This window comes from Grampus griseus, assembly GCF_964374135.1.
Source record: "Grampus griseus genome assembly, chromosome: 20".
In the NCBI taxonomy this organism is placed as follows: domain Eukaryota; kingdom Metazoa; phylum Chordata; class Mammalia; order Artiodactyla; family Delphinidae; genus Grampus; species Grampus griseus.
Genome location: NC_139014.1, coordinates 21,851,295 through 21,863,407, shown reverse-complemented (window position 1 = coordinate 21,863,407; position 12,113 = coordinate 21,851,295). Strand labels below are relative to the sequence as shown.

General features: G+C 47.8%; 1 protein-coding gene across 1 annotated transcript in view; it reads left to right on the top strand.

Moving 5' to 3' along the window:
- SOCS7 (suppressor of cytokine signaling 7) overlaps positions 1–12,020 on the top strand; it is a gene marked incomplete at its 5' end in the record, with an annotated part of 33,042 nt that extends 21,022 nt beyond the window's left edge. Inside the window, 3 exons of the mRNA XM_082679770.1 lie at positions 1,380–1,515; positions 1,936–2,089; positions 6,304–12,020. Of these exons, the coding sequence (XP_082535896.1) occupies positions 1,380–1,515; positions 1,936–2,059 (260 nt within the window). The 3' untranslated portion in view covers positions 2,060–2,089; positions 6,304–12,020. The remainder of the gene's footprint in view (positions 1–1,379; positions 1,516–1,935; positions 2,090–6,303) is intronic.
- Between the last annotated feature and the right edge of the window lie 93 nt (positions 12,021–12,113).

Below are 12,113 nucleotides of genomic sequence, written 5' to 3'. Positions count from 1 at the left end.
TAAACTCTTCCTCAGACAGAGCAGGTGTTCAAGGAAGGCCAGCTTTGTTGGTTCTGAGCTGTGAACACATTCTCTCAGCTCAATAGGCCTCAGTTTCTTCATTGTAAAATGGGGGTAATAGTGCTATCTGTCTGAATACGGCTTTGAAGACTGAATGAGTTAAATGATTTTAAGATAAGCTTACTTGTTTAGCATAACATGTATTTCAATTTTTTTTAGAAAGTCAGTTGTTAACGACCATGAAAGGGCTTTGGGAGGCAATCTACAAGCTTTAACTTTTTCTTCTCATGCGTTCAAACAAAATTTAAAAACTGGTTGAAATTAAACTCCAAAAATACTAGATATTTTATTTCCCAACAAGTTGTCTACAGAATTTCTTTTGATATGGCAATGGCTGAGAAAAGAATTCTTTCAAAGGTTTTGCAACTCAGATTCTGTCTGAGAGCACTTTTCTTGTTTACTTTCCATAGCCCCTTTGTTTATTGAAACCAGGGTATTCTTTGTTCCCCTGAATCTGTTTCAGTGTCCCTGCCATTCTGGGTGTCTCCATTCTGTGGTGTTGACCCCTGAGGGGGTTGGAATTTCCCAGCACAGAGTCTGCTGATATTGCGATGAAACATGAGTGTGGGGCTCCCATCAGCCGTGGCTGGCATTAGTCAGCAGGCACTTGTGTGCACAGTAGTACCAATTCCAGCTTGCCCAAGCTACTGTAGTTGCTTTTCTTTTAAAAGCATCATCCTCTTTTTTTCTGTTCCTGTACCCAACCTAAAATTTCAGAAGCAAGGAGGGTGGTTGGTGGGGGTGGAGGGTTGGTGGGGAGTAAGAGGTAGCTAAACCTGACTGTCCCGGCTTGAAGTAAATGGCAGGAGTGACAGGCTTATAAAATTTGATCCTAGCTGTTGCCTTCTGCTTACCAGCCTCTCAGGTGGAATTTGGTGGGGACCCCTCTGAACAGCCTTTCTGAGTCCTCACCTTCAGGGTACTCTAGATACTAAACAAGTGTCTCCCATTCCCAATAGGGATACCTTTGATTCTTGCCCTGCACTGAGAGCCTTGGGCCTGGGATTGGCCACTTGGCTCCGAGCAAAGTCTGTAGCTCGGCATTTTTTCATTGAGCTGTTCTGAAGAGCAAGACTCTTAGCTGTTAAGAGTGAGGCTGGGGAGGCCTGCCGCAGGGGAGCATAGATTCCCTTGAGTATGAAGTATGGTAGTGGTGGTATGGAAATCAGCAGTCCTTTGTGGAGGGGAGCTTTTGTACAGAACACATAGATGAACTGTAAAGAAGCCCCATTTCCCTTCCCTGGATTCTCTTCATAAGGAAAATTATAGTTAGCTGTATAGTGTCATCTGAATATTTCTCTTGGTTTTCGTTCTTGAAGGACTGCCACCAACTCCAGTCCAGCTGCTCTATCCAGTGTCCCGATTCAGCAATGTCAAATCCCTCCAGCACCTTTGCCGATTCCGAATCCGACAGCTCGTCCGGATAGATCACATCCCGGATCTCCCACTGCCTAAGTACAATGGGGTCTTTAGAGGTGGGGCAGGAATGGAGGGTTAGTTGCAGTGTTCGTGAGGCCTGCAAGCTGAGTGTACAGGCAGAGCCTGGCAACTCACAGGCGTTGTCCTTTCACTTCTCCTATGTCTTAGCACCTAACTTAGAAATGTCACATTACAGCCAGGAAGGAGGCAGGTGTGTGTGTGTGTTGGCTTCCCTTCTGCAGACTCTGTGAAGTACCGGTAGAGTGGAGGTGGTAAGAGGGAGGGAGACAGAACTATAATAAGTGAGAAAGTGGGAATTTTGTCAGGGCAACAAAGAGTCTTTGGTGTTGTCTCAACCATACAGGGATTGAAAAGAAGGGAGGGTTGAATAAAGGTGGTATTTCTTTTATAAGCTATGTATAACATTTGTGTGTATCCCTCTTGTGTTATTCGTAGGCCTCTGATCTCTTATATCCGAAAGTTCTACTACTATGATCCTCAGGAAGAGGTATACCTGTCTCTAAAGGAAGCACAGCTCATTTCCAAACAGAAGCAAGAGGTGTTGGAACCCTCCACGTAGCGAGGGGCCCCCTGCTGGTCACCACCAAGGGTATGCCTCCACTCTGCCTCACTGTCCAACCTAGCCTCCGCCTGAGCGGTTATCATGCACTGGGCTTCGTCCCTCTTCCTCTCACCCCATGCGTATACCCTGATCCAGGCATCTGTCCAGAGAGTCGCCACATTTGATCATGGAGTCCCAGGGAGGCACATACCCCAATTGGGAGAAGAGCAGATAGACACAAGAGGCTTAAAGAGTATTTGCCAAGCAACAAGCGAGTTAATCACTGAATATGTATAAAGAAAACACACAAGTGCAGCTAAGTGTGCAGCCTTCTCTCCTACTTTGGCTGATCGCCCTGATATCGCACAAATGACATATAAAGCAGGAAAGCAAAGGGGAAGAAAACTTCATCAAAGGGAATGCAAAATGCCCTTAATTGTAATAGGCATGCACTTCACTGAGAGTTCCACTCTGTCCCACGGCTTGGAATATGGGGATGAGGAAAGAACAGCTTGCTCTTCTATTTAGAATTCCATCTAGGCCACTGAAAAGTAAATTGTTGAAAAGAATAAATGAATTAACTAAGGAATTCATTTATCTAAGAGGCTCTTCTCCCATTGCTACACTGAGTATTCATTTATTTTCCCATAAAATATCTTGGAATACTGGTTTGCACATATGAATTTTAATTAGTCTTCTTGGGAATTCCCTGGCGGTCCAGTGGTTAGGACTCCACGCTTTCAGTGCCAAGGGCGTGGGTTCTATCTCTGGTCAGGGAACTAAGATCCCACATGCCTCAGGGCTCGGCCAAAAAAAAAAAGTCTTCTTAAATTGCACTAATGTGAACATTGAAAGGTAGAGGGGAGTAGGGAACAAAATTGCTAGAGAATGGTGATTTTGGTAGTGTGGGTTATGTGCAAGATCTCACATTCTAGTGATCTACTGCTGGGATGCGGAGACCACCCCCAACCCCTTTTACTGGGAGTGTCCTTTTTTTAAAAAAAATAATAATAATTAATTAATTTGGCTGTGTTAGGTCTTAGTTGTGGCAAGCGAGATCTTTCGTTGCGGCACTCGGGCTTCTCTCTAGTTGTGGTGCATGGGCTTCTCTCTAATTGCAGCACGCCGGCTCTCTAGCTGTAGTGCACAGGCTTAGTTTCCCCGCAGCATGTGGGATCTTAGTTCCCCGACCAGGGATTGAACCCGTGTCCCCTGCATTGGAAGGTAAATTCTTAACCACTGGACCACCAGGGAAGTCCCGAATGTACTTTTTTTTTTTTTTTTTTGCGGTACGTGGGCCTCTCACTGTTGTGGCCTCTCCCGTTGTGGAGCACAGGCTCTGGACGCACAGGCTCAGCGGCCATGGCTCACAGGCCCAGCCGCTCCGCAGCATGTGGGATCTTCCCGGACCGGGGCACGAACCCGTGTCCCCTGCATCGGCAGGCGGACTCTCAACCACTGCGCCACCAGGGAAGCCCTGTCCTTTTTTTAAAAAAAAAAAATTTTATTTATTTTTGGCTGCGTTGGGTCTTTGCTGCTGTGTGCGGGCTTTCTCTAGTTGCGGCGAGCGGGGGCTGCTCTTCTTTGCGGTGCGCGGCCTTCTCATTGTTGTGGTTTCTCTTGTTGCGGAGCACGGGCTCTAGGCACGCGGGCTTTATTAGCTGCAGCATGCAGGCTCAGTAGTTGTGGCTCATGGACTCTAGAGCACAGGCTCAGTAGTTGTGGTACATGGGCTTAGTTGCTCCGCGTCACGTGGGATCTTCCCAGACCAGCGCTTGAACCCATGTCCCCTGCATTGTCAGGCAGATTCTTAACCACTGTGCCACCAGGGAAACCCCTGAGTGTCCTTTTTAAGCACTGAATTCTTCTGCTTCTCTTCTAACCTCCTCTGTTCCCATTCCCATCCCCCATACAAAACAAACTAAGGGGAATAACCCACAGGAGTGACAGCCTTAGAGTGAAAAGTGGGCTTTAATTCTCCCCACCCTCTCAGTTCTCTTCTTAATGGGAGAAAATGACAACTGGTGTTTTTGTCCTATGGGTTTTTTTGTGGCTCAGGTGAACCCAGCTGTGTGTCTCCTCTTGGCTCTGGTGGTCCCTGATCCTGTGCTACTGCGGGGGAGAGCATGTGAGCCAGGTTTAGCAAGGAGAGAAGGAATGAAGAAGATCAAGAAATGGTATCTCCAGGCGGCTGCGGGAGTTTTAACTTAAAGGATCCTGGGCTGGATGTACAGTTTCTTTGTCATGTCTTCAGTTACAGGCATACCTTGGAGATACCTTGGGTTCATTTCCAGACCACTGCAAGAGAGCAAATATCGCAATAAAGCAAGTCACATGATTTTTTTGGTTTCCCAGAGCATATAAAAGTTTTATCTATACTATACTGTAGTCTGTTAAGTGTGCACTAGCATTATGTCTAAAAAAATCTACATAACTGAATTTTAAAATATTGCTAAAAAATGCTAACCATCATCTGATGATGTGGGATTGCCACAAACCTTCAATTTGTAAAAACGCAGTATCTGTGAAGTGCAGTGAAGCAAAACAAGTTAAACGAGGTGTGACTGTATCCGCGAGCTGTATGCCCTTGGAAGTGTCTCCTAAAACATCTTAGTGCTCTAATGTCTAGGAGGGTTTCTCTGCTTGGTGGCTTTGCATTGATTAGGGTGGGGAACTAGGGGGGCCCACCTACGCAACTGCGCTGTCGAGGAGTAATTGGGACCCTTCAGTTAGAGCACCATTTCTGTGGGTGCTGTGCCTTAGGAGGGGCCCCCACGAGCACAGGCACATTCAGAGAAAGATTCAGGATGGTGGGGGGCTCCACACTTCATCGTGTGGGGAATAAATGATTATCATGGACCAGAGAAGTTTTAGGGTACGAGGGGCTTGGTGACCAAAAGAAGTATTTGATGGATTTTCCTAAGGAAGAGTGATTAAACTTATTCTGTGTGGTTCCAGGGGGCAGGAGAAGGACCACAGTACAAGTTTTAAACAGATTTCATTCCGACTTTAGAAGAAGCTTTTTAACAGGTGCAAATATGGAATGGTTTTCCACAGGAGGTAGTGAGTTCCCCATCACTTGTTTAGTCATTCAGCAGACATCTATAAAGTAGCCAGTGTGAATTGGGAAGAGGGTGCTGAGCAAGACAGGCAAAGGCCCTGTTCTCACAGAGCTGCAGTTCTTGTAGGGAGAGACAGACAGCCACGTGTAAGTAGTGAATAGGTTAGTTTCAGTTGACTGTACATGTTATGAAGAAAATAAAACTGGGTGAAGTTTAGTGGTTAATGGTAGCATACAACTCAAGTTTGAATGATCAGGGAAGGCTCCTGTGAGGACGTGACATTTCAGCTGAGATTTGAATATCAAAGAGTTAACCAGGAGAGGATCTTGGAAGCAGGCATTCTAGGCAGGGGATCCTATAAGTACAAAGGCCCTGATATGATCAGGTATAGGCTGGGGCTAACCATTTGCCACGAGTGTGGGGGGCAGTCACGTATTGGCAAAGGATTACACTGAACTCCCGGGGCCTCTTTTTGTTGTGACACTGAGATTGTTGCTTGTAGCAAAGAATAAGCATCATGCTGTACTTGCTCCTAGGACCCTTTGAAAAAGGGAAGTAACACTTCCCAAGGGAAAGGACTTTCAGGTGTGAAATTCGGCTGTTATGATTTCTTGTTGGTCAGGCTGGTTTTAATTTCAGAGTTCCAAGTGGGCCACTTGGTCTGTGTGTGCTCTTACCTGGAGAATTTTTTGCCAGGGTACTTGGAGTTAGGGCACAGGGTAACAGCTGGAACAGTGCCCTTCTTAAATCAGAAGGTAGAAGCTGCACTGGCTTTTGTGATTATATGTCAGCCCTCTTCAACAGCCAGAAGCCACAGGGCCTACAGCTATTTCTAGCTTGGCTCACCAGGGGTTACTCCAGGGACTCAGTTCTTTATTCAGTGCCTAGAGCAGATGGGCCTTAGGGAAAGTATGTGGAAAATGAAGGGGAATGGGAAAGAGAGAAGGGAGGCAGTGTGTAGGACATCTTTATTAGTCATTTTAGGACCTTTTTTCGGCGACCAGGTTGTAGGCTGCTCAGGTCCCTGTGACAAAGGCCACTGCTGCATCCCCAGCCGGCTGCAGTGTTTGTGGAAGCACTTGGCTCTCCAGGCCCCATCCTCCCTTTGAGCTGTGCTTCTCCACCTCCAGAGGCTGTTCTTTCACTCCATTTTGGTTCCACTCTATTGAGCCACTCTAATTATTCCCCTTTTTTACCTAGGCATTTGGTTGCCAAGCTCCAGTTTCGAAGAACCAAATGAAGCTACCATGAAAACGGGAGTGAAGGAAACAAGAGGAGTAGGAAGGGTTGGGATCCTCTGTGCAAAGACTTCGGTTCCCCTCGCCCCCCTGGGGCTTGGATGAAGCCCACGACCAGACTCTCTGAGTGGGGCTCCACCTTGTCACATCCAGCCCTGTGCTACTGGAGCTGGATGAACTCCTTGGAAAACTGGAAGAAGTCTCAACACTGTTCCTTTTTCAGAAGTTTTGTTCTGGATATTTGCATTTCTCAGTATGGAAAACTCACCCTAAAGGCAGCTGGGGTCTGTGTGCATTGGATTGGAAGTGGTGCCAAGGGTGAGCAGATCCAAAGGAGAGGAGGGGAGGAGAGGGGGTTGCCAGTGAGGGTCATTCAGGTGGCACCAAAGGCAGAATTCGAGTCTCCACCATTGACCTTGAGGAAGGGAAAAGAAGGAGTCAGAAGTGCAAATCAAGTCGGGAGTTTCTGAGGGCCGAGAATCTGCTTCTCTGTAGGTGTATGGGTAGCTTCAGCAGGAGCAGGGAAGAGAGGAGGGTGGTTAGTCTCGAATAGATGATGACTGGACAGAACTGGCACATAGCTCTGCCGGGGGAAGCAGTGACTCCTCGCATACTTTGCTTTTAAGGTTTAGGAACCTGATTTCAGAATCACCTCTCATAGCAGCTGTGTTCGTTTTGTTTTACTGAATTCCTAAGTTCTGTGACCTCAAGTTCGCCCTGTTCTTCCTCTGCCCTCAACCCATTCCCTCGAGATAACTGTACCTTTCACTCTGGTCATGGTAGCATCATTCCTATTGCTTCCGCCGGCTGTCGAGGCAATAGTTTTTCTCATCACCGGAACAGTTCAGAGCTCCAATCCCGGCTGCTGAAGTTAATGGAGCGTGCTTCCAGATTCTTAATGGCAAACCATACCCATGACTTAGTCAGTGTTCCTTACCTCCACATGTCTGTCAGCTAGTGAGAGGGAATGTGGAGGAAGGTGAGAAACGAAGCTATTGTGCTCTTCCTAGAGAAAGCTCCCTAGTGTCTCAGCCTTAATGGCCCATCTGAGATCAATGAGGAGGGAGGAGAGCATTACAGCTCATGTTCTTAGGTTTGTTGGAGCAGGAGGTAGCAAGGGCTTCTTTATTTTCCTGAGTTCTTTCTGGCGACCCAAACGTTTTCCTGAGTTAGATCCTGTTTGCCCTCCTTCCACTGGGAAGTCTGTCAGATACTGATTTGAGAGTTGCCTGTTTTCCAGATGGAAGTGGAGGAAGAGGGAGAAAAACTCCAGTGCTTTTCTGAACTTGGCCATTGTCAAATCATATAACATTGTGAGTTTGCTTTTCTGTAGAGTTACTCTGAGGAGAGGTTTGCTACTAAGATGTGAAAATTGAGCTGTTCGATCTTTATTAGTCTTTTGCAGTAAGTATTTCAACAGACTTCCTCTTTTGGTTCCCCTGTGCTTATATCTGCCTCATCGCATGAGATAAATAATATTGTCAGGTTTGTGGTTTCCTGATCATTTGGGGTGAGGCCCCAGTGTCTTGTAATTTATAGGACTGCCTCATCTGGGAGCACTGGCCTTCTGCCTTACGTCCTGCATGGAATGACCATTCTTCCTCCTTATAGCTGAATAGGGAGGAAACTTGCATTGTTACCTGGCTGTGAAGAGGTGGCCCACAAAATGAGCTTTGTAGCATAAACACGGCCCACCCACCTTTGATTTGTCGTGTAGTACCTCTTCTCTCTCTGGCTGCCGTGGTAGTATCACCAGCCAGTTAAGGTTGTGATCCCGGGAATTGGCTTAACCTACGGGTCTTGCCTCTTGAAGGTACAAATTAACTTGCCATCTTGCAGACAGTGCCACCCAGCTGTAAAGCCTGCTGTCTGGAATCCACTGAGATCCTCGAGTGGCTGTTGTGCGGCTACGTGGGGTCTCTCTTTTTTTTTTTTTTTTAAACTACTTTTTAGTGTTCATTTGCCTGATTCTGGGCTAGCTACTGTGGAAAACACAGGAGGCAGGAGACATATTCTCTGGCCTAAGGGAGCTTTTAGGTGGCTGCCACATGTGAAGCATTTGGAGAATGACTCAGCATGGCAGAGAGAATCAAGGGCTGTCTTTAAAGAAATTCAGAGTGGGTAAGATCAGTGTAGATCAGATGGTCTAGGAGAGCTCTGGTGCTGTGAGACTTTGGTTTTTAGGTGAGGGCAGGGCAGTGAGATGAGAAACACAAGAACAGGAGCACAGAAGCAGAAATCTGCAGGGTGTGTACGGAACAGTGCACAGTCCCAAGGTAGAGCAGTGGCATCAAAGAATCCTTTTTCTGTGCTGTGGTCTAGACCGAAACTTCCTAGTCATCAGGCAGGTCTGAATGCTGAGGGGTTATGATGGCGAGGTGGAGCCCAAAGCCAGAAGTCAGCCAGGTTCTTGCCTGTGGTCAAGGACCTCACTGCTCTCAGCACAGCCTGGGTGAGGAAGGCAGAGCCCCTGGACCCCTTGTGGTACCAGGGGTTTCCAGTGGAGAATCCATACTCTCAGGTACAAAACCAAACCAGCTGAGGAGGCGTGACCCACCCTCACCACCATCCTTTCTGCTCCCGGGAAGGGTAGTGTTTACTGTGTCCGTGATCTGTCTGTGCATTAGTCACGGCCCAGGCCGTAGCCTGGTCCTTCCTTAGTAGAGTGGGCTATAAGACAGAGTTGTGCAGGAGGAAACAGGCTTCATCAGGAGGTGAGGAGGAAGGGCACCAGCCTGGTCAGAGTAAACAGGGAGGGACAGGGGCAGCTGGCCTTCATCAGCAGCTCCCCTTCACCTCTCCTGCCTGCGGCCCCTGCCCCCCTGCCGATTCTGTGTAGTGCTAATTGAAATGCAGTCTGCAGAGGGAACTCTGCTTTTTGGTCATAGTATTTTCAGGTCACAAACTGGAAAAGGTTCTCACTTCTAGGGACCCGTCATTGGTTTCTAAGTTGTGGATGGGTGATGTCAATACCCTCAGGCCCTGCCTGTGTAACCCTCGCTTGTTTATGACTGGTCTACTGTAACCTTCCTCAGGACAGGCGTGAACCACTGTGAGTTAGTGACAGCTACTGCTACAACTTGCTATTACTTGAAATTCGTGTGCTGCGGTTGCAGGGCGCAAGGCGGTGGGGGCTTTGCTGCGGGGACTAGATAAATGGGTGACAAACTAGGAGTTTGGGACAGTTGGCGATGACCTTGGCCTGGTTGCCTGCCTGTGCCTGGGTGCAGTGAGTGTGACACCTTGGAAGGCCAGCCCTGGGCAGCAGCACCCAGGTTCCTGAGGGGGGAGGTGTGGTGGGGAGCTTGCTGCCATGGTTTCTCCTCCTCCTTTCCTACCTGTCACCGGAGCTGATTACACAGTCCCCTTATTAAGGCTGGGAGAGATGTGGAGATAGCGGCAACCCCCGCTACAGTGCACATCCAGGAAGCGCTGGCAAGTGACAGGGTGGTTAGTGTTCTCAGATCTGGGGTGAGAGACTGGAGTAAAGCCGGATGCCCTGGGTGCCAGCCTTTTCAGCCCTCACCCCGGGCCCTGGAAGACTGGAAGAGCACAGCCTGCTTGAAGCCCTTGGCCCTGGCAGGAAATGGGGTTAGGAGAAACTTGTCCTCTAGGTTAGATTCCCCCCTGACCTCCTGCCTCTCCCTTGGCTTTGAGCCCTGAAGTTGGAGGCCTAGGCATTGGCATATATAGCTCTGTGGCTGCTGGAAGGAGGTCTGAAAGTCATTGTGTGTGTGTGTGTGTGTGTGTGTGTGTGTGTTTTCATTTGCAGAAGTTTTGCCACCAGTGGGGGTGTTGAGAGCATCTCCACTGGGGGGAGACCTGCCATATGTTGTCCACTTTTAAGAGAATGACGTGCCCCCTGTCCCTAAGGGAGGAGCTTTTGAGTTAGACATTTTCCCTATGGGAATCCTCTTGGTTTGGTTCATGGGAAAGGGGGAAATGGATAAATGATTTTTATCTCTAATTGTCAACACAGCTGTTCTTACACTGAATTTGTGCTATTGCATACATGTAGCCATCTTTCTTTTCACTGCAGCAGTGTTTATCAGTAGTTCAAAATGATTTATTTGCTCCTGGGGAGTAAAACCTTTTTTATTAAAAAAGAAAAAAAAAAAAAAAGAAAATCGTGACCCCCTCCCCCCATGATAGCTATAGGATTATTGGGCCACAAAGCTCAAGAAAGCAAAGTCAAGTCTGCCAGTCCCCGTGATCTATCCTCTTTTGACATTGGAGTCTTCATGCTCAGCACAAAAACGACAGGAGGCCTTGAAAAGATAGCGAAGCCTTGGGAGGTGTGAGATGGGGGTTGGAGCATAGAGACAGAGGCACTGGGGACTCAGATGCTGCAGATATAAAAATAGAGTAAGGAATTGTATTTAAATCATTGATTTCTCTAATCTGCCAGGGAAAGACCTTTCTTTACATACAGATTCCATATTGTCTTTGTCCTTTTCATGCTTCTTGACCTTCCTGGTAGGTGCCCCCAGTTTCTTCCTGTTTCCCATCCTGTCCTCTCTGCCCCTTCCCTCATTCCTTTCCACTTGCATCCACCTCCCAGGAAGCCAGTCTTGCATGCTGAGTCTGTGACATGCCTTCATGCCCATTTCATCTCCTTAGAGGGTACCTGGAATTGCTCCCTCCCCCTCCCACTGCCTCTTCCAAAATGCTGAGAGGGGCAGGCAAAAGGCAGCCAGTCATGGCAGCGGAAGACCTGAATGTCTGCTCGCAGCTGGACTGCGATCTAGTTGCTCCTGGAGATGGAGTGTAAGGTGAACTTAGGACACTCTTGATCAGAACCCAGGAGATCAAAAACCCGCACAGCCCCGCTCCGAGCTTCGTCCTAAGCCCCCTACCCAGCTCAGGTGGAGCAGGAAGGCTGGTCTGACTACTCCATCTCTGGTGCTCGCTTGAACAGGGACCTGCCCCTCACTGTTAGGCCCAGAACCTTTTCCAAGAAGCATAATCCAGGCACCGCTCCGTGGGCAGGCTGCTTGTTGGAAGGCCCAAACTGGTGCTGCCCGTGCCACAGCCACTGCTGTACAGTTTTTGGTGGTTTTTAAGAAACTCAGTGAAGAGGGGTGTCGTTCTGGGCTCGGGGTGGTTGCCAGTTCTTCGCCGGAAGGGGGACCACATCGCCCCTGCAACCACTTCCGTCCTCTTCAGCCGCGCCACCCTCCTCCCAGCCAAAGCGTGGCCTGGCTTTTGTCTTCCCATTTAGTTTTTCTCCTTTCCTCTACCTTTTTGTGCTTAATTTATTAAAATAGTTGCTGTATAATTTATTTTCATAAACTATAAAAAATTACTAAATGGTTAAAATAGACTTGCAGGCCAATCTTAAATGGGGTGGGAGGGTCTGAGGGTGGGTTGGGGAAAGGGAAAGATGTTTTGATATAAACAAAACAAATGCACTTTGGGTGTGTTTTGGTATTTTTCTGGGGATAGATGGGAGGGTGTTGGGATGTCCCTGTAGATTAGTTCCAGAATGGGGTGTCTGTATATACTGTATTCATAGGCATGTGTGACTCTTGTAAAGGGACATTAGTAGCTGCTGCAGGTCCTGTTTGGAAACCCCATGTATAATTCCCGGTTTTTTGTAAGTGTCAGTGCGGGAGACATTTGACTCTTGTGTTTGTATCTCCTTTTTATGATTGCTGTACTGACCAATGTCTTTTTGCGGAAGGGGTGAAAAGAGATTTGAAATAAAAATGTTTAGAAATTCTTTCATGTTATTTGGGTTATTGTTTTTCATTCCGTCTCTCATCTCGTATG